Consider the following 23,296-nt stretch of genomic DNA (forward strand, 5'->3'; position numbering starts at 1 on the left):
CATCGTCATTGATATAGATCTTAGGATTATAAACGTAAATTGGATTTCTTTCATCATTCCATTTCAGACTTCGAAATTAAAGTAGCAAAAATAAGTTGACTCTCAAAAATAAGTTGACTGAATTTTGAAGTCCTAAAGCCTAGTTTGCTGTGTCAGGGAGTTTAGGCAGAACAAACAACAAACACGAAAATACAAATTTAAGTATACGAGAAATTCTGCCAGCAATCAGACGAAGCAAACAAAACGAGCGGCCATGTCAACATAATAATTTCCAGAGTGAATAAATCATTTTCACCGTGCTAACTTTTGTACGCAGGTGCTCGTAAAATCAGAGTACCCATTTTATTTGCCTACGAGTTTCTGCCGTTATAATTATTGTGCCATATACGTTTATTAATGCAGACTTAATCAATAAAAGTTACATCATCATCTCATTTTCTCACGTATTTTATAATTGGCGAGAATAAAATTCTATTACAATACAAGTAGTATATTATTTTCCTGTAATATTAGACAGGTGTCAGACTACGTGAGTGAAAACTTGGCACACAAAAGATTGAATGACGTCCCCCTTAAAAATAAAGCTGTTTTATTCATTGTTTGTATGTAGGTATGAGTGCGTTGACACGAGTCGATCAATCTTTTTCGACCCCTTTTCAGGAGGTAACATTTCCTTTTAAGTTAACATTTTCCTCGCATTAAATACTGTCGAAAATGACAAGAATTTAATGATGCAAATACATTGTAAATATTAAAGAGTGGTCGTTTGGAGAACAGCAACCGGAATATGGGGAGATTTATAGAGAATCCTTACAGCGTACCTACCTACGTTTACGTTCTACTTGGAACGGCTTGGCTCGACGTAAATAAATCGCCCATTCTCTTACTCAATTAATCCTAAAGATTGGACCATTAACTTACAAACCTCTCTTGGAATTTAGAGCTTAATAAAGTTAATACTTAAAGAATTTTGGCAACGTTTTTCTTTGGAACTTCCAATCAGTGAGAAGAGAAAATTATTTCGAAAATTATTTTCCTGTTACTTTTAGAATGTATACATCATATGTAGTTACAATAGGCTATAAAATCTGAACTAGGTACAATTTATTATATCGGTGTGCCTCCCAAGAAGTTGGCGATCGTAATTGGCCACAAATATTTGTACACCAACATAATCTTGTCCAACGTATTACGCAAAGTAATCACGCTAAACGGTTTAGTGTGATTACTTTCGCCTTATTACGGTACCAAATATAACTAGGTTCTACAGCAAATACATTCGTGATTTCATTTGGTAAGCTAAGGGTGGGTTGAACCATTTAACTGTAACGATAACCGAACTTTAGCCAGCCCTCAAATCGCTGATTTTCGACCAATGGGCTTCATTTTCATTTGTCTGACTGTCTTTTGTTAATTGCCAAATATTTAGTATCTCCTTTTTGTTTCGAACTTTGGTCTAGCATGAAAACATTGACCTAATGGCCTGGCAATTAGATTTTTTGCACACAAGTCACGGTCAGTTTTTGCAGACAAAATGTACGTCCTAATTATTAGTTGTGTTGTTCATTTATTGTGTTTGGCATTAACGGTTCGAACGTGTAATTTATTTCGCTTGGAGTTCAACTTACACGTGTTTTAAGAATGAATAATTAATGTAGAAGAAAAAAAAACGTTTTAACTGTATTTACTGTAAGCCCTAGCACGTAATATCATGTCACTAGTCCAATATGCCTACATAAACTGTATATACATAGGTATATACATAGATCAATATATCTGCATAACCCAGTATGATGTTCTGAAAGGGATGAATTTGTCCGAGCATACGCTTTGAATTGTCAATGAACTCTCAAAGGCAGGAAATTGCCTCTGCTAATTACATTTACTTTGCTTTGCTACGCTTTTGCTATTTATGAGTACATATAAGCTATTCATAATCTTTAGATATAGGTACTACATTATGTAGATTCTAAAAAAATATTCATGAATAGAGGCTCATTTTTTGTAGACTACCCATAAAAATGTAGACACGACTGAAAGACGGTTGGTTAATATAATGTACCATTCAGAAAATTAATTATCGTTTAAAAAAACAATTCCTATGAGTCAAATTAAAAAGAAAATTAATAACAATACTTCAAAGCACAGATTTCCACACAATCAATTTTAATACCAGCTTAGGTTAAGTTGCACTTTATACAGCTAGTTGTTTTATAATACCAGTGTTTACAACTACATAATCATAGTTAATAGAGGGGTGACACAATGGCGTTACATAGCTGTAGATATATGTTCGTTCAAGAGCAAGGGCAGTATGAACTAATAGTATGACAGTCTGGTCGGCAAGGGTAGCGACGACTTGGCACCGTGACAATATTCCTGCTGTGTGCTCAGCCGCGCTGCATCGCTGTAAAGCGCTTTAATCTGGTTTAACGTAGATAGATATTGTACCATTTTTATTGAAGAGGCAATCGAGGATGCGGTGTTCAAAGATTCACTAATAAAGACCGAATGAAAATTGTTGAATGATTTACGTATAAATCTAGATTAACGCATTAGGAAACAGATTATCTTGTAAGTTTAAAACCGATGGCTCTTTCCTGATTATGACTCTTAAACAATGGCTTTTAGTAACACTAGTCTTTCAAGCTCGTGTAGATATACAACAATAGGTACCTAAGTACCAATATATCTATTTACAAGTGCATAGTTTATGTGCGCATCATCAACCACACTACAAAAGACATGATTGAATATGACAATCACCGTGATTTTTCCATTGAATATTTCTTATATTCACTTGTAACAAATACAAGGATGTAAAATTCGGTTTCGGTCAAGTTTTTGCCAATGTACCGCGTCATGGGAATTTCTGAAAGGCTATAGGAAAATCAATCTACTAGCTAGTACACGTAAGCATGTTATTTACTTCCTTCTGATTACCTACAATGTAAGTGTGGTTTAGCGTAGTATTTCCTCTTTGAATATAACAAATTTAGTGTTTTATTTTACCTACAATGGTTTTTTACTTCGTAATGAGAATTTAGAAAAGAAGAAATATGAGGTGAAACTACCTAGGCAGAACTGTAATTTTTACTACCTACATAGTTTTGTAGCTTTAGTTTTTAGATTTATGATTCTTGTCTGGCATTTGAATAAATCATTTATTTCATTATTGCACCTGAGATTGAAAGCCCAATCTGTAGTAAGTCTAGGTATTTATCACTGTCAGATATACATAGATAGTAGACTCCAATAGCAACTAGCTTGCAAATACAACTTACTAATTTATTATTGAACAAGGTTTATTCAAGCTTCGTCTACCAAATCGAAACTTGCATTTCGAATAAATACTTACTAGGTATTTGCTTTTGATGAAAGTTAAATTGAGAGCAAATTGGGTAGCTTTTTGTGAATAATTGAAGCGTCAATTTTGATGCAAATGGACTTCCGAGCACACACGTGTTGTGGATGCTGCCTCAAATTATATTATACGAATTTTATGTGGGAAAAAAGAGGAAATGACGTTTGTATGGGTAGATCATACTCGTATAGAAGTCACCTTTATGAGTAAACAGGACATTGAAAACGAAAAGACGAATGATGATTTTTTTTGTGATGATGATATACCTACATATACCAAGTTTAAATGTTTCCTCTTAAGTTCCTATTTAAATTAAAAGATTTCATCGTCAAAGGTGATTAATTGCCTAACTTATAAAGTTGGTAAAAGTTTTACCTTTGAATCCAGAATTTTGCTTGCTTCTCATAAAAGTTTTAAATGAGATGAAAATTAATTTCCTAATCGTAAATTATCAGTTTTAATTAATTAAGTTTTTGTATCAATTTTCTCAGAATCATAATTAGCTGATGAAAGTATCCAAAAAATCAGACGCTTTGATGTATTATCATTATCGTTTCAGTAACTATCCTTAGTTGAAAATAGTGAAAAAACGTTGCATAAGACTTGAAAAATCAGCTCATATCATAACAATACAATCTGTATGAAGGTGTCTATTGAACTATAAACACAATAGGTATCAACTTTCATACGTACACAATACTCGACAAAGCAAGGATATACTGGGCGTGGCTAGCCTAGCTTAGCCTCTTAGGCCACCTAGATTTCAAGCAAGGTTGGTAATAATACAACCGGTATAATGACAATAACCTACATTCGTTTAATAGGCCAGCAAAATCTTCCTACTTCATTAATGAGTGAACAGTTTACAGAACAGACACTATGAAAAAACTTATAAAGAGCAAAAAAATGTACTGTAATTATACGGGGAATTTATTCTTTGTTCTGGAAAACTGTAAAAAAGTGCGTAGTCATTCATGAGTAAACGTGGAGCTTTATCGCATTGCTATATTAACTTTTGCCAACGCTACAATATGCTATACCTAAACACAGTCGTATGCAAACTAGATATCAGATTTATGAAACGGCGAAATTACTTTTCTGCGAAATCGAATAACAAACTTCTCTTTGAAATAAAAATAAAGGCTTTGAATAAATTCAGGGAATTTCCACTCCAACTGTTATGTTTTGCCTGATAACATCTTTATTTATAAGTTTCGCATTAGAAGTCGGCCTACAGTTACACCGTAATAGAAACTTTGTTTACAACTCGCAAAAAACCGCGCGAAAACACGACACCTCACGAAAAATATGACCTCGACAATTACGTCAATTACACTTGAGTTCAAAACATTTGCTGAGGGCAAACCGCGAGATTCACACGTCACACCACTTCACACCGACTGCGTGAAGGTGCCACCGTTTACATAGCTTTTATAACACGGTGGTAGCAAGTTATCGCGTTGCCATGGCGACGGTAAGCCGCCCCACAAACTAAGCGAGGCTTACAGCGTGGATTACCCATTTGTTCCCAACGAGTAACACCCTCAAATGTCACACTGTTACTCGATGGGATTTTTTTCTGAAAAAAATCCCAACCGGTCACACTACCAGTCACACTGTTACTCGATGGGAATTTCTTCAGAAAAAAATCCCAACCAGTCACACTGTTACTCGATGGGAACACATTGTTACAGAACTTAATGAAAATAAGAATTAAATCGGTTTTTTAAATTTTTATTAAAATCAACTAAATAACAACATTGGTAAATACAGTTACTTAATTACGGACGTTAAACGTTAACATTCGTCATATTGCTAGTAATTCTCATTTTAATGTTTTAGTCATAGTAACAATATCTAAACACAATCGGCCTTATATAATATAACAGAGTAAATCATCACATTTTACAATAATTAACAGTCCTTATTTCTAATATTAATTTGAACCTTTAAAGAAGAATTTTCTAAATATAATCAGCCTTATGTTTGTACCTATATGCATGTATCACAGTAAATCATCACATTTTACAACAATTAACAGTTATTAATTCTAATGTTAATTTGAACTGATTGAAATTAGAACTGATAATTGTTGTAAAATGTGATGATTTACTCTGATATATTATATAAAGCTGATTGTATTTAGGTACCTCCCCCACCTTATTACGTGGGACTTAAATATAGATGGCGAGATGTGGGTGTAATATACACCTCTGCCTACCCCTTCGGGGATACAGGCGTGAGTGTATGTATGTATGTATGTATTTAGGTATTGTAATTTTATTTAATTATTTAAGAATAAAACGTTCAAAGGAGAATCACCAGCAATATGACGAATAAATGTTTTTAAAGTAAAAACCGATTTAATTCTCCTTTTCATTAACTACTGTAATATTGTGACTGGTTGGGAAATTACTAATAAGAAGTTCCCATCGAGTAACAGTGTGACTGGTTGGGAAATTAGTAATAAAAAGTTCCCATCGAGTAACAGTGTGACTGGTTGGGAATTTTTTCTTAAAAACATTCCCATCGAGTAACAGTGTGACATTTGAGGGTGTTACTCGTTGGGAACAAATGGGATTACCGAGCCTATGATTCAATTAGCTGTGACATGCAACCAACTCATAACTGATGATCATGCCCCTAACTGATTCTACTGTACACAAAAGTGTGAAGTGTTAGACAAACATTTCGTTTCAGGTAATGACTGATGTGGTAATATCGTGATATGTCAATAAATCTATTTCTTTGTTGTGGTTTCCTGACATTTAGTATTGTTGAGGTTTTGTGCTTATTTATTCTAGCAAGTTAGTGTCTCATTAACGCCTCTTACAAATAATACCAAACTTATAAATGAGTACTAATAAAGAGGTCTTCATTTATAGACTATTTGTGGAAACGTTTACATTTTGTGTTTCCGCGACGTGTGTGAATTAAACGAAACATCTTTATCAGAATGCATAAGAGTAAACCTGCTACAGTTTACATGATTATTACCCAATTTAAACTAAGTATGCAGAATAAAGTAAAGGCATAAGTAAGTCTACTGTAAAAGTCGCTTGCAAAAAGATCAGCCTCGCCCCTTCAGCCTAATATAATTCTATCAGTATCAGCGCTCTCGAATAAATCCACTTATCGCAATGAAATATTAATATGTACGACGATATCGTAATCCACTTTGGTATTCGATTAGTGAAATGCAAATTTTTATCTCCGCGTTGTCACTATACTTGCTTATTATTGTGACCTACATTGATAGGCGCCTGACAGTCTAGTCGTCTAGACTACGTAATTTTTATCTTAACTAAAATTCTATTTATAGACCTTTTTTCTGGAGAGTAGGTACAGATTTTTCAAATATATCTACACTATTTATTTTAAACAATTACCATGCATAGTTGCGAACTAGTATAAAATATCAACCAGAATTATTGTTTTAACATATAAATTAACTTGAACTTAGAAAGACTTCCGTAACTTAAGAAAATAATACTTTTGACGTATACCAGTCAATATTTGAAGTCGATTACGTATCAGCCCATACGGAAAGATAAACAGAACACTTACAAACAACTTGAGAAACAAGCCTGCCCAGAGGGCCTCGTAAATAATGACTTGCGATTACCTCGAGACAAGACACTAACTTAACTTCCTAATGGTTATTTTATTTTCTTAATTCGGAGAAAAATAGGTTCGGTTTTTCTCTAGACATTTTTGATAGACTATGTTTCAAACCGAAGCTCGGTTAGTTATATTATATTTTTAGTTTGATCGAAATAACTATTAAGGTAATCTGTGGTTTGTTTGATTCCACTGTATAGTGAAAATTGAATTTTCAATTCCACCGGATATTTTAATGATATGTACATCTGTATTTAAATTTCAATTACAAAGTGCATCAATTTGACAATAAAATATAAATCCTCAGTAAACCCCACTTCTTTACTACAGGGCAATAAAATTGTCAGACGACTGCGTACCACTGAAACTCCCTAGAGATTTCAGCAAGTCCAAGTAGCGTTTGATACGTAACCGACGTGGGAAATAGCTGAAATATAGAACCGAAAAAATACTTTGCACAGCCGAGCGGAATAAAATGTTAACGCCGACTTTAACATTACCAAAGAAATTTTTACCCTTCAAGGGTAAAATAAATTACATACATATTTGTTTTTTTAAGAATGTATGTTATTTTTCAAAGGAGACTATGTTTTAAGCCCTATATTGTGAAACCCAAGGAATAGCGAAGATTTTACACAAAGACGTCTGAAGTATGCGACGACAAAGGAAGAATTCTAATCCATGACGGCGCCAGAATGCTGTAATGGGAGTAAATGACGTCATAAATCGACCCTGGCAGCTTTGCGTCGGGTTTTAAAAAGTGTTCTCGTGCTTTTAATCAGAGCTCTACTTTTTAAATTCCTATGTTTAAGCTGGATTGACAAAAACTAAGCTACATCTATAGCCTATACTAAAATGACAGGCAGGGAGGAAATATTTCGTTTGTTTGTTTGTACCCAAAATGCTCCGAAACCACTGAACCCATTTGAAAATTCTGTCACTGTTGGAAAGCTAGACTCTTCCCGATTGACATAGGCTATATTTTATCCTGGTACATTAATTTAATTTCATATAAGGCATTAGTTCCCACGGGACAAGGATGAAACCAGGGGCATTCGGCTAATACTTTACAAATGTGGTTTGATGACGCAATTTGAAGTTTTTATGATCATATCGTAAGAACCAAAATATTTAAAATCTAGGATGACGAAATTAGTATTCAATGCGTAATTTGTTAAAAGGATGATGCAGCGTTTTGAACCGCTCTATGAGTCATTTCTGTTAAAATTTTCCTTGTAGCAAAGCTTTATTATTTATGTACGGAAGACATAGTTATTTACAGCGTAGGGAGAAAACACATTAGGGTTAATTGAGGTAAGTTTCGCAACTTTATTCACGGGTAAAAGTACGGTAAGATACCTCCATGAAACACGTTTATTTACTCAGAAAATATATTATACACCTTTGCCTGAGAAAATTTGTGGACGCTTAGGCAACATAAATTCAGTTGGTTTCTGTTTATTTTACATTTAGGACTTAATTTAACATTCTTTATAGCTTTGTAACACACAGAAAGTTTTGATTTTAGGAGAAAAATATTTTTTTCAAAAATTGTTATGAGGAATGTTGTTTGAAATCCATTTACAAAGAGTCCTCTCTGTGACCGGTTTTCAAAGAGAATTCTAGGGATTCTTTAGGCTATTCATTGGCATTCCATTTTTTTTTCAGAAAACTTTACAAACAAATACTTGCCAAGGCTAAAATACATTATGACTTGCACGTAAAATAACACCAGGGACGATTTAAATAAAAAAAATGTATCGAGATGATCTTGAAGATTAAGATATTAAGTTGTTTTCCAGGCATTAACAGAGATAATACAGAGTAGGTATTTCTGATAACAATATCGTGATAGGATCTCAACCAGAAATGGAACACAGATTTTCAAGCCTTGATACTTTCAGTACATTTTGTATACCTACAGAGATCAATGCGATTAACAATATTAGCGGCAGATAATATTTGCCAATTGTGCATAAAATATCTGTAGCTCCTAGACAATCAAGACAAGATATGTTAATTAAGTATATAAATAAAATATAACTGCTACATTTATGAGATTTTACATATCACGCAAAATATGTCATAGGTACATATTTTTCGTGGAAAAGCGTTTCATTCATCCTACTTATGTAGATTATTTCGCAGCGTCACATTGTAAATTTTCACGTCACAAGTCTAAAAAATAATTCAAAGTCGCACTTGGACCAGCCTCTTAGCCTAATGACCTATATAGGAGTGCTATCGAAGCGCCGCAAGGGTCTCTGAAGATTAGGACACTTTCGTTTGTTCCCGTGGCCACTGCGATGGAATAAATTGGGTACTAGAATCATCCACTTTGGATATAGGCTACGATAAACCCTTCAATAAGAGGACCTTTTGATTAAAGCTTATTTTCAGCATATTCTTTTACCATAAGTTGAAGTCCTTAATGTACTTATTAATAAGTGACTGAATAAGTATCTACTGAGTGACTTTTGAAATGATTTCATGGGAGACTCTGCTTTTAACTACAGCACATTGGCTGTGATTTCTATTTCAGGGTAACAGTAAAAATAATACCCATAAGACAGATATAAAAACTAAAACCTTATTACGATTACAGTAAGCCACAAAATCTGATCGGTAATAGTAAATTACCGGTAAATACGGCAAGGTTTTGATCATGACCAAGCAAATAGCAGCGACCTTGCGTGTGTGACGTAACGACACACCCACTTCGTACGTGTGTGAGTGACGGAACGTGACCCGTTGGACACTGGTATGGCGTAGCAATGATATAGACATATGTAGATAATATCTATTTCTAGGGATAGTAGGATGACTATTGTTATGTAAACCTTAAGTAAGGTAAGTAGGAAGAAAAATTTCGCCGAAATTCGGAAATTCCTCACTCAATATGGAATCACAGCATGACAGGACACACAGAAATGAGTGCAATATATGCAAGAAATTGAAAAATATGACACATGATTATGTCCCATAACTGCGCGTCTGCAAACGAAATATCTACGCTATTGAAATTTTACCAATAATTCAAAGCGCATTAAACTGGCCTTTGAGGTGAACGTACAAAACAATGAATGATTTTAAACAAAGAGGCACAATTTGTACTTGTTACTGATGAATTAATAACTGGGATAGATTTCAATTCACAACATATCTACCGGTGACATGTACATTTATTTACACAGACTTTGTATACACATTCATACATATCTACTCTTTTTGTGACTCCCCTATACCTACCATGAAAAATTCAACACCAGTATTCTTCCCTTTCTTCAAAAAGAAAACTCGCGCTAGACCGCTGCAATTTATTTTATAGCGATTTTTATAAGTCTAAGCGGTTTAAACGCTCTTTCCTTGGAAACACTTGTGAATTTCTCTACGGTAACGTAGAGTGGAATTATATTTTACGAGGAATGGTATAATAGATAATAGGTATAAACCTCAACTTCGAGTTGCGTAGTGTTTGAAGGAAAAATTCTACAACTGAATAAATGTTTTTCCAATGCTATCCTGATTTTGATGACCTAAATAGCGAAGAACACAATATTATTATGGAACATTCCGCATCCGAAACTGCTTTGAACTGAAATTTTACAATAGAAAAATATATGTTACTTGACTATTTCTACAAGACTGGTAAGCAGACATACAAATCATACCGTGGCACACAAAATCAATATCTATATTCACTCGACAGAACTGTCGAAAACTTTGCTTCGTTTTGGTTGGCACCAGTTACTAAGAAACAGAACCGTCATACCAAAAGTAGGTTTCATTACCAAATTGGACTATCATATCGATTGATAAGTTATTATTACTTTTGAAACCTATAAATAAATAACTAGTTTTAGTTTAACCTTGAAACATTCACACTAGTGCTAATACTTTCTATACGTTTTCAGAGTAAAATATACTCTTATTCATATGTAATTTCTTCAATTAGTAGCAGCGAAATTATCTTAGATACAATTGCGAAATTAAAAATAGAATTAATATGAAAGAAATGCGAAATGACTGCTAATTACTGAAGTCTTAATTGCAATGGACACTCGCTTTTTTAAATGCCATTTTAAAATGAATTCACTGTTTCATGAATAAAATTAGCATAGTTTTTTTATGCACTCGTGGATTTTTCCTTAATTACTAAGTAACTATGCGGTTCTTTCATTAAGAATTCTTTTCTAGGGTAGAAAGGTATGGGAAAGGTGACACATTGATTAATATGCGACAATCGTGTTACAATGTAATATTGCTAAAAGTTACGCCATTCATATCCAAACAATCAATTAAAGCAAATTTGTTTTGTCAAAGTCTACAAAGCGTCATAAAATTAATAAAATTCATAGGCATTCTATCTAGTTAAAAATGAAATCATACGTAACGTAATTTATTCTTATTTATATTTTGTTTCTGAGTAGAATTGAACAACAATAAAGTGGTTTATATGTAGTTTGGTCCATGACTTTTATTGATTTACAGCTACTAAACATTCAAGTAACAATTTTACACGTCACTTGGTCTTTTAGTCATACCATACACCGCTAATAAACTATGAAGGTAATGTAAAACAAGATTGTATCACGGCCCACAGATAAAGTAAAATATAAAAACATTGTGTCATCGGAAAACTACAAGATTTACAAAGATACTTTATCATGACTTCCCCATTTTTGTAAAGTCATATTTTACAAAATCATACGAACATTTATGGCTTACATAAGTGGATGACTAATGTGTATTCAGCGTTATTTTGAAGAGAACTCGAATCGATACAACACTCGGTTACCATAGCAACCGGTACTTAAGAGCCTATCATTTCATTAATCCCATTTATTGAAAACACCGCTTATGTACCTGAATATCTTTTTAATTAGAGTTGAACACGAATAAGTCTGGCTTCATATTTATTGTTTTGAAATGGAACCCCTCTAGACTAGTGAAATTTGTAGGTGCCTTTGTGTCATTGTAACCCCTACTGTAGAGATGTAGTACTTAGTTAGATACTCTTTGGTGTTTTATATTTGATACCTGGCCGGACAATGATATAAATAGAAATAGAATAAGTTTTGATATTGAAGTGTATCACTTCACCCCCGAGTCAGCGAATAAACGCAAAGTTAAAGTTATTATTGAATGTTTTAATTTAATATCCTGAAGATCCCCGGTTCCTAGCGCGCCACGCGCTACAGTACCTATTGTTCACAGCTGACTAGAAAAGTATTATAAAGATTTATATGTACGTGCGTGTTAAAACCAAATGTATGGCAATAGATTGTAGTTGAAAATAATATTAAATTGCTTTTAGAAAAGTGTAGCACACATTTCGTAAATCTAGTTCTTTTGAAAGAGCATGCAATGCCGAAAACGAAAAAGTGAATTGTTTCGAAAAACTGTGTTATCTTGACAAATTAGAATTTTGCTTTTACAGTACTAGAACATACCACCTAAATTAAAAGATAACATACTGGGTTATTCGATATCTACCTATGTTGTTACGGTTGAAAATTGAATCTGTAGAATTTATTTTCACACTTTGTTACACACAATAAAATAATATGAAAAGGTTTGCAACCTACTGATAAAAAGTACAATGTATGTTTTTATATTTTTATAGTATTGACTTCCTCGCATCATTTATTTATTTATTTATTCATGGTGCGTAAATAATAAACTTTTATGATCATTTTAAACGGTTTCTGACAACAATGTATTATTACAGTAGCCTTTTTCCGCGGTTTCACTCACATGAACTATACTGCCCGTGCCGAGATAAAATATAGCTATGTTGAGAAGAGTGTAGCTTTCAAATAGTGAAAAGTTTGTCAAATCGGTCCAGTAGTTTTGGAGCCTTTAGGGTACAAACAAACGAACCAAGAAAAAACAGTATATTAATAGCTTTAGATGATTTCAATATTCTTTCCTTAAATATCACTACCTAACTAGTTCCGGTAAAATATATTAATTAGACGGGTATTATATAGATGTGTGTAGGTGTGGTATATTTTTGTTTATTGACTGTATATATAATTACCGATATCAAGGCAATACAAACACAGCACTTAATCACTAAATCAAATCTGTATCGCCGGATGTGTGCCAATGTCAGGCCCAAACTTCCTCATAGCACTCGCGATTCTATTGCCATCGAAACAAGAACTGATCTTATAATTACAATTAACTTCCTGACGTAAACATTTATTTATTTTATTTGAATACCTGTAGCATTCTAGCTGCTTATTATCCTACCATAGTAGTTAAGGAAGAATTCGCTGCTCACCTACTCATGTATTAGTCACGTTGTAATGTCATAACATTTCCATGTTTACGTATCTATGTCATCAGTATTCATGTACAGTTTCTGTTTAAAAAATCAGTTTTTCAACATTCTAAGTAAAACTTTACATTGTAACCGTACCTCTGTTTGGTTCCGGCAAGTTTGTTGACATTAGCCAACCATGTGAACTTTGACGCCGGGTGTAAAGTTCAAAACAAACATTTACATGACAATTGCACGCCGGATGAATACTGTATTGATACCTGACACTTTTCAACTCGATACCAAACTAGGACGATGCATGGATTATGCGATTTGCCGTAAGAAGTGTACACTGAACACTTCCGCAACCATGACCTAACCGAAAATACGCGGTCATTGTTCTGTGTATAAAATAGTGGACGGTACCTTGTTAAGTCCGGGGTGCCTGAGGCGGTCGAGCCCGGAGAGGCGGCTGCCGGCGGTGTTGTCGCCGGCGCCCCATAGTCCAAGTCGGTCACGTTCCATGTCGTGCGTACACTTCCCTGCGCTTGCCGCGTACGACTGCTTGCCGGAGCCGTGAGTGGCGCTTGTTTTGTCTCGCTGGGCGGGGGGCGCTGGACTCATCGCGGTTTCGCTCCTGGGAAAGCAGGAAAATGTTTCAGCGATAACGTACTGTACCGCACTGCGGTCTCGGCCGTTTGATAACAGATGGCGTTGCCCCGTCAACCGGAACGTGGGAATTTATCATAGGAATTTTCATTTTTCTTTGAACATTACGAGTGCATTCTCAATGCAGTAGATACTGTTTTTAATCTATATAAAGAAGTACATAAATGTTTTTCTAATTCATTATTGGACAATGTTTTATTTCGATACTGAGTAAAACCGCAAGTAATAAATATATATCGAGGTCATTGACATATTTGCAACTATCTAAGGAAACTGCGGTTACCTTTTATCTTTGCTGACACGTGTATTGGTGTCAGCAATCAATTTAATTCCGATACATTATTTTGTCTATTTTCTTTATATCAGTAATCTATCTTAAAAGCATGACCGAGAAAAAATAAAAAGTAGTTATGTGTCAATGTAATAAGAATAACATAATAACGATATAACATTACCATATCAGAGAAGTATTGTTGCCATGATTCCTTATCTAACTTCATAAACACGAATACCATAACAAACCTATCATTTCAATTTACTTACAAAAATATCATATCACTTTTCTGATTACTACTTCAGACAAGATTTTCTAGCTAATAAATAGGTAAAATAGTTTTTAACATTCTATATACTTTTTAATATTTTTTATCCTATGTAAAAGCATGACTAAGTACATATAAATGATAATATGTCCTTCAAATGAAGGGCTACGAAGGACAGTCAAAGTCACAGTTGCTACAAGGTCACAGGTGCTACGCAACTTTGCTACGAGGCTACGAAGCTACGGCCTACCTACGACAACCGAGACAGCCACGACCACCCGTTTTACAAGGACAGCTCATAAGAAAACACTATCTGGAAACAAATTTTCATGGATTTTATAAAGCTTATATTTCTGTTAAAATATTAATTAAATAGTAAGGTTCCTGATATATTTTGTTAAAATACTTATATTATGTCGATAACATTTCAGACAGTGTTGACTTCAATATCGACAATAATTCTGTTTGCGCACTTTTTCAAATAATCATAAAAAAAATGATCATTACTAGTACTAGTAGTTGTCGTGGCCTAATGATTAGAGCACCAGACTCTCAAGTACGAGATTAACGCACATTTATGCTGCATATGAGAACAGGCCTGTGCCTTGCAGTGGCGCTACAAAAAAAGCTGATGATGATTATAATATTGACACTACATACAAAATAATAAATAACAGCATAAACTAGACAAAGCAAACGTCTCTAATTTGCCTACTAATCAAGTAGGTGTTTAACCTTTCAGCGTATTTATCCAAAAGTTTCAAAGTGTGATGCGTGATGAAATTGTCAGTAACTCGCACAAAGTGGTGAAATACTAAAAAAACAAAATAAATGTAATAGTCCGGGACTCTTCTTGGATAAAATTTAATCAGACAGTAGGAATATTACTCATTATGAGAAGGAAATCGTCATAATGATCGAAAAATGTCAACTGCTGTTTTACGGTTATTCTAAAAAAAATAACAAAAAGAAAGAAACATACTTGACGTTAACTGTTTAGCTTTCATATCAATGTGTTATTTAATAAGTATTACGGTTAATTTTGCAAGAATTTCACTTAGCCTGTAGATTGACGTTATTTTATTTTGTTTTGAATGCTTACCGGTTTTTTTTGCTTGTGTCAGATGCACCATTCACTTGACGTGCGTCAAGTTGTCCGTGTGACTTTACTTTGCGAGACAAGAATTCCATTTTTGAATTATTATTTTTTTAAGAAAAATATTACACTAATAATTCAGGAAATAGTTTTTAATAATTTAGAAAATAAATTAAGTTTTAATAAATAATTAAATTAATATTATAGAATTTAAATTAACACATATTTTGAGATGAGATTAAAATTATCAGATTGTCAAGGAGCTCTTACGAACTCTAAATGACAACTAAAGGTTGGAGAGTGATGATCGGAACATAAATGAGTTATCAACAAAGATGATACTGGACCAACTGTGAACCTGGAGCCATCACGCGGCGCTTAAATAAATAAATAGCGCGTGATCGCGATTAATTCAGTATTTGTTTAAATTAAGCTTTAAACAAATATTGATAAAGGCGAATTTTGTGCAACCGCTTAGTAACCTATCACTTTGTTGTCACTACAAGAATATTATTCACAACTCACCTGTTATTTTTGTCACTGCACTTGTATTTCCCTAATGGGACTATGAAAGCTTAGCAGTGGGACAGTATGGACTGGCCGGAGTCGAATAAGCAATAAAGTGGTGACTTTGAGCTGACTAGTATATAACTGCGATACAGATCACTGCAACTCATCTGCATTCGAACCTAGAATGATAGTCTTACTTGCGGAAACTGGCGATGAGTGATAAACAGCCGATTCCATTTTCATTTTATCACAGATGCAAATCGTGATTTGTTCTGATTATAGTATATCTGAGCGCATGATTCTATCACGTTTGCTAACTTACCTACGGTAATCTTAGCTTGGCGTGGCATGATTTAAGTTTTAATACTAAAACGTGGGCTACGTAAGAATGACGGTAGTGTGGTGTCTGCTTCTAAAGGACATGTACATAAATCTACTTAGAGAAAAAATGCTTAGTCGGTTTCTAGTGAATTTTAATCAATGTTTATACAGGCTGCGAAAAATATCAGAGGTCGATATGACAAATATATTGATAGATTCGTTGTGTTAATGATATTTCCGAAAAATCGAATAAAACAATGTATAACCATTTTCGAAGTCAATTGCTCAGACAGTGAGGTAACGCGTCTTCCTGTATTGTGTAATTTATTTATAATTTCGTCCAATTTTTTTTTTTATATCATCATCATTTAGCCATGGGACCACCACTGGTGAACATAGGCCACATACAATACGTACATGATTATCATAGTTATTTCTCCTAGCTTAGGAAATTTATTTCGAAACTTTTATTTATTATGTCCAAGCATTGCGACCAAAATGATGCAAGACGTGATATTTTTTGGTCATTTATTAAAATAGGTGAACATAATCGCGTGATATAATTAGTCATGTAAAATATAAATAGACCATAAGCCTTATCAGTAAGTAATTAAAATGACCTGTGAATGTTATCTGCAGGTTAGCGGAAACTAACCGGTAGCCGATATGGATCATAACAAGCATAACTTTGGATATTTAAAAAATAAATTAGATGTGTACAAAACATCACCCTGTAGCCGAAGTGTCAGTAAACTTTGTGTTTACGTTTTGCCTTTGTTATGTTATTAAATCGTTCTTATATAACATTTCTTCCGTACAGTATGCACAATATATCTGTAATTTTTTAATATATATTTTTAATATAATCCCTAGAACATTATATATTTTTGTAAAAAGTGGGTAACATATTTTAGCAATCGTTATTGATACTATTCAATATAAATAAAACCACATAAACTCAATCAGAAAATACTATAAAACCACCATGATTTTTGATGCAACTAGCTTTAAGCCTAACATTTAAAAATAAGGTCAAAAACATTAGTTACAAGGAGAATGGGTAGCCTACTAGACGTTTATCCGCGCGATCTGTCATGGCGGACATGGTATGACGTTCGCATGCGTTTGCGCAGGGCGATCAAGATCAGGTCAAGGGCAGATCAACGCATGTCGAGCAGCGTGATAGGGCAACACCTATTATATAATTATTAATTGACATTTATATTTTATAAATACACTTAATTATAAGCGTTAGAATTTAATCCGTCTGTTTGATATTTCCAGCACCGATCATCGTTTGTGACGAAAAAGAATAATTTTATATGTTAAATCGGTACTTAAGTATGTAAGTAGTTCTTGATTTTAAGTAAAAGAAACATAAAACGGACCAAGTTATACAGCTAAGCGAAGTACGGCTTAACCGTGTTTCTAATTCTTCCCCATAAATCGCATAAATCCAAAAATCAGCGTTTTACTAGACAAAGCAATAATGGAACAAAGAATAATAAATAATGAAATGTTAATTTCATGTTCAAGTAACGAGGAAGTCGCGTATAAATGGCTACTGTAGTGCAGCTGATTATCACTATCTCAGATGTCTAGTGCATAGTCGTTTAACCTAACGTTCATTATCACTTCATGAGGTCAACGGTCATTATACCTACATGTGGTCTTAAATCTTCGTGTATTTTTATGAGATTTTTTACTTATTAGCTTCTCTAATATACCTCGTGTAGTAGTCGTGGTGGTATCTTAGAATTTGTATATAAACTACTACCGCCAGCGGTTTCACCCGCGTAATTTGTGATCTACTAATTGTAGTCGGATAAAAACTAGCCTATATTTAACATTCCTTGATATCTTACACTACACTGCTATCTTACACTAAAATATTTATAAATCGGTCGGTTCCTAATATTAGTGACTTCCAACAACCACATACTTCAGCTTAATAATATTTGCAAGACATAATAGGTATTATGTAGCATAATATTTTTTACTCCTTGAAGAAGACCACTTGAAGTCAGAAATCCATGACAAAGAACAATATCACAGTGTGACGTAACCGGACCTCACATTAGTTTTGCAAGTCACACAAAAACTAGCCGTCACCGCCATAATGACTGCGCTACGTTCCACTATGAAGCAACTCCTGCGCAGTCGGTGATGACACTCTTAATCTTTACTAAAAACCGCTTTGTAAGACTAGATTAGATGGAGATTAAGCATTAATTATGCTTAGTTAATTTGCTATCGTCATGCTTTAATTTTTATGTCATTGTTATGAAATAATTTGTCGGGAAAACCCAGTATATCTTATCGATTTTGGGTACGGCCTAAAATGTGTTTTTCATCAGATGAAATTTCATAGTGGGTTATTTAAGATAACATTATATCATTTTCATTTAACTTTGCTGTAAGTAAGCTAGTCCGTAAGTTTAAAACAGTTATTTTCGAAATTAGTTTGATTGAATTAGTAATATCCATTTATGAACAACTCATAGAAGAAATTTTATATTTGAAATATTACAAGAAAACATAAACAATATATATATAAACGCATTTTATCGAAACAACTTAGCCACGAACTGCTCAAATGACTGTGTGGTAACTGGTAATGGTGGCCGAGTGAGTTGCGACTTGCAACTACGACTCAATGTGACGAAACTACGCAAATTCCTTCTGTAATCATAATCATACGCATCGGGAGAGAGCTAGCCTTACGCTTAGAAAGTGAAAATATTACTTTTCCACGCTTATTTTGTAAAGAAAATTGTACACGCACTTCTCACTGGTTTTCTCAAGTATATAGCTGTAATGTGTGTGATACTTTATTTAAATTAATGACATTATTTATAACGACTGCACTGACAGGTGAACCATGAGAGTTGTGTCAGGGTTGTCACGAAGGCAATTTGATTAGGTATTAAAAAAGTGACTAATATTTATACGGTTAGTCATTTGCTGTCGTTTTTATTAAGTGTAATTAAAATTAAGGTGTGCCCAGGAAACGCAAAAAAAGCCCAAAGCGGTATCTGTCCTGAAAAATTACGATAGCTTATACCTATAATTATTTTGGAAATTGGTAAACAACATGTCTGAACAAAAAAAAAAATATTTCAAAAGAGGATGTAAATAGAAAGTAACATGTAAATTATCCTCATCAATATTTAAAAATATAAGTAATAAATCATGAATTATTAACAGAAAAACGGTAACAAATCATACGAAACATGACCGCATGAATTTCAAAATCATTTTCTGGATTGCCAAATCGAGGTGGTTGTGAATGTGAATTTTACCGTTTTGCACAATTAGCTATTCGGTTTAAATATGCATTTGGTACGAAAATCTCGACATTATGGCTGATCTCTTGCAATGGTCGACAGTGGACTGACGGAGGTTGTTCGAGGCCGCATTGAGACATTGCAAATTATTTCTATAGTGCTATTACGAACTGCTTTGCTATTATACCTGTCAAGAACCTGTATCTTTTTGTTCCTGTTTAATACCGATTCGTGATTGAATTTGAACACATACATAGTTCATAGTTTGTTATTTTTATTATATCCTTTCTTAGAAGCGGAAGTATTTCTGTAGTTACTATTGTTTGAAAATCACGTACAAATATAGCCTTTAGGGTAAATAATTTTCTACATTTTGTTGTGTTTATATAGTAATTGCATTTTTAGTAGGCACCTACTTGTTACCTCCGTAGTAAGGATATAGCTTCCTTACGTAGATTATAACTTCAAAATAAACTTTTGTATAGGTAATTTAATACTTAATTGAAATGACCTTTGTATGTGTTTCTAATAAGTAGGTAGGTACCATAAAATGCTTCTTCGATAGAGTATCTACCATTCTATGAGATAATTTGATGATTACTGATAATTGGACCATTAGGTACGTACCTATGTATCTGCGGTATTTCAAAGACAACAAATAAAAAATGCAATCGAGCAATGACCTTGGGATAACGACTATCTGTCTGAATACCTGTGTAAATGAGTAATGACTGTATGGGAAAAGGCTAGGCTGATGATGACTATAGACATAAAGTATTTGACTATAGGCTCACTACATGACTTGACAAAAATATAATAATGGACGTGGTTAATTAATAAGGTTCAAAATAATACCTGAAGAAGGCCTTGACAATTATCTTTTGGGAAATGAAACAACTGTATGGACTTACTGAAATCTTTTTAAATATTTATTGGAGTAGGTATTTGGGTATTGATATCTAATGGTGTTATTGACAATATAGATTATTTTTACATAGAAACTGTACTGATAGCCTATACTGAACTTGATATCAATTATCTACATTTATTATTCAACAGTCACAAACAATGGCCAAAAATCCATAGTATTTACGAGGCCAAGGCACTGTCGCGGTCTGATTGTGTGCTTGCCTAATGTAACGATGATTCCAAAACCATGTATAAAATTACTGCATATGGCTAGCACAATAACAATAAATAAACATTTGAGTATCATCGGGAGCGTTACCTATTTAATACTCATTTATACGAACCTGGGATTTGTTAGCATCGACAGATACCTACATATCTAGACTAGACTAAGACTACTGAAAATATATATTAAGATGTCTAACATAGATAAAGCAGTGCACCACAGCACGCATTACTTTTTACCCGGTTGCGCCTCGCAGGGGTTACAATTTTTACAGATGATTTGTTATTGTTTAAAATAAAATAAAAAAGAACTACTCTTTGACTGAACTACGTTTTGGTCAAATGCAAAGATTGTTCGGCCGATTTATAGATGGAATGCGATAAGACCTAGGCTTAAATATACCTAAAGAATCACAGTACACTACTATTTGAACTCACTTTTACTTCTGACGTCAGCACATACGTTTCTGTTATAGTTATGACGTCACGCCATTGTATGTAGTTATACGATTACAATTTCCATTTGAAAATCGGTCCTAGTTTTTATATTATGTAGTTTTTATCAATTGTATAAAACTGTGATGCATTAAACTTTCGATAGGTATGGCAAAGTTCCCCGGACGTATCGAGAATTTCATCAGACTATTTCTAGAGTGCCTGCTTTTTCAATTTCGTACGCATTGAGTGCCTATTCTTTAATTTACCTTACGATTATGAAAACGGAACATATCCTGGAGATATGAATAAATGCTTGTTATAACATACTAGATCAAAGATATCGCCAATGACTCCACAATCTAGATTTCGTGAAATAATCACTAAGAGATAACCCAGCTGATTGTGAATTTATATTTTTTTCCATTCTCCGTATTGAGAGATTGTAAAATATGTTGTCATTGCCAACTAAGCTACTAATAAAGAGGCTCGGGGCACTAGATCCCAATTTCACTGTATTTTTTTTTCGGAAAAAATAGTGTCTTGTATATCATTTCATACATATTACCAATGCTGATGCCGATATTTTCGTTACGCTTTTACGGAATAAAGAGGGAGATGTATAAGAAAAGACGAAACAAGGAGGGTGCCTACCTATGTCTTTGGGACGCAAACCGCGAAAAGCAGTCAGTACTTACCTACCTAGGTAATAAATGAAATTATGCGTAGTAGAAACTTATGCTAGAACGTAACTGAGCCCATTTGTAGAACATAATGTTATCACTACGTATCTCAGATAAAATCTCTGACGAATTCACTGTGACTGAACAATGCAATACAATAGTAGAGAGCAGTAGGTAGGAATTTAACGCATAGGTACATTTGTGTGGGTATAAAACCTATGTTATGCAAAACTAGTGCATATCTCTGTTTGCGTAGCCTCATTAATTATTTATAATGTGTCTTCTGGATCACTTATTATCTAGGTATACACCTAACATTATTTATTAGGTAAACAAATGTAATGGTAAACAATGATTACCATAAAACCTGTATGTCGCATTTGAAAACCACTTGACAACATCATCATCATCATCTGCCTAGCCTTTTCCCAACAATTTTGCTATCGGCTTCCAGTCGTACCACAGCTAGCAGAACCTTACAGTATCTTACATGGAGCGACTGTCTATCTGACCTTATCAACCCGGGAATCTATGGTCCACATAGTAAATACCCATTGATTGAGAACTCAGTTCGCAAAGACTTAATTTATGTAATGACGGCCATTTTTAAATTTTCGATACGTAAATAAAAAAATGTTCTTTATTTTGTTTTAAACCATCAACTGATTGTTGGCATGGAATTAATTGCATCGGTGTTCCTAGTTCTTAAATGTCCTTCGCGTTCCCGTTTTCATCCCGTTATTATAGATAGGTACACAATCATGACCTAAGTATGATAGAAAACTTAAATATGTTGTAATACATTGTTCCCTACATTTCCCAATAAGTTTTCAACACTTACGTGAAACAAAAGTGCATCAATAGCACCTGTACGCGAAACTTGAACTTCTAACATAACTTTGCCACACAGATCGTTACTTCAGTTTTCAAATAAAAAGTAGGACCTTTACGGGTAAACCCTTCACTTAATTAAAAAAAAACTTACGGAAACTAAAGTTTAGTTAGTTGATACAAAATTATTAATTAGGTACCTACGTAACCTTTTTCATAATGAAGTCAGTATGACAAAAAAATACTTACTGCCACCGCCGTTTGTCGTTTAACTTCACAGATCCTGAATTTCCCATGGTTAGTCAACAGAAGCGCGAAAGTGAACACTGAACACCGGTGTTTAGTAAACAAATGAAGCGGCCATACAACGCGTCTAACCCTCGCTACAACCAGCTACACTGTACCACACCACCGTCTGCTAAGAGAGCGGTGGCCATGACTTTCCCTCGCTAACAACTAAGAATATCGCGTCATTTCCTTTAATTGTTTAAGAAAATCCGAGAACTACATTATCGCAAGTTTCGTGGAAGGAAAA

At 33.9% G+C, this 23,296-nt stretch overlaps 1 protein-coding gene across 4 annotated transcripts in view; it reads right to left on the minus strand.

Moving 5' to 3' along the window:
• LOC110377160 (NADP-dependent malic enzyme) overlaps positions 1 to 23,171 on the minus strand; it is a 34,955-nt gene extending 11,784 nt beyond the window's left edge. Inside the window, exons 1-3 of one of the 4 annotated variants that reach the window (XM_064037712.1) lie at positions 15,447 to 15,486; positions 15,200 to 15,278; positions 13,680 to 13,890 (exon numbers count right to left, since the gene is read on the minus strand). In XM_064037712.1, coding sequence (XP_063893782.1) covers positions 13,680 to 13,890; positions 15,200 to 15,278; positions 15,447 to 15,471 — 315 coding nt within the window. In that variant the 5' untranslated portion in view covers positions 15,472 to 15,486. Of the gene's footprint in view, positions 1 to 13,679; positions 13,891 to 15,199; positions 15,279 to 15,446; positions 15,487 to 15,566; positions 15,833 to 16,085; positions 16,250 to 23,010 lie in introns of those variants that run through there. The other 3 variants (XM_064037714.1, XM_064037715.1, XM_064037713.1) reach the window with 3 other exon arrangements.
• Positions 23,172 to 23,296: the final 125 nt, after the last annotated feature.

Source organism: Helicoverpa armigera, chromosome 14 (assembly GCF_030705265.1).
Source record: "Helicoverpa armigera isolate CAAS_96S chromosome 14, ASM3070526v1, whole genome shotgun sequence".
Lineage (NCBI taxonomy): Eukaryota > Metazoa > Arthropoda > Insecta > Lepidoptera > Noctuidae > Helicoverpa > Helicoverpa armigera.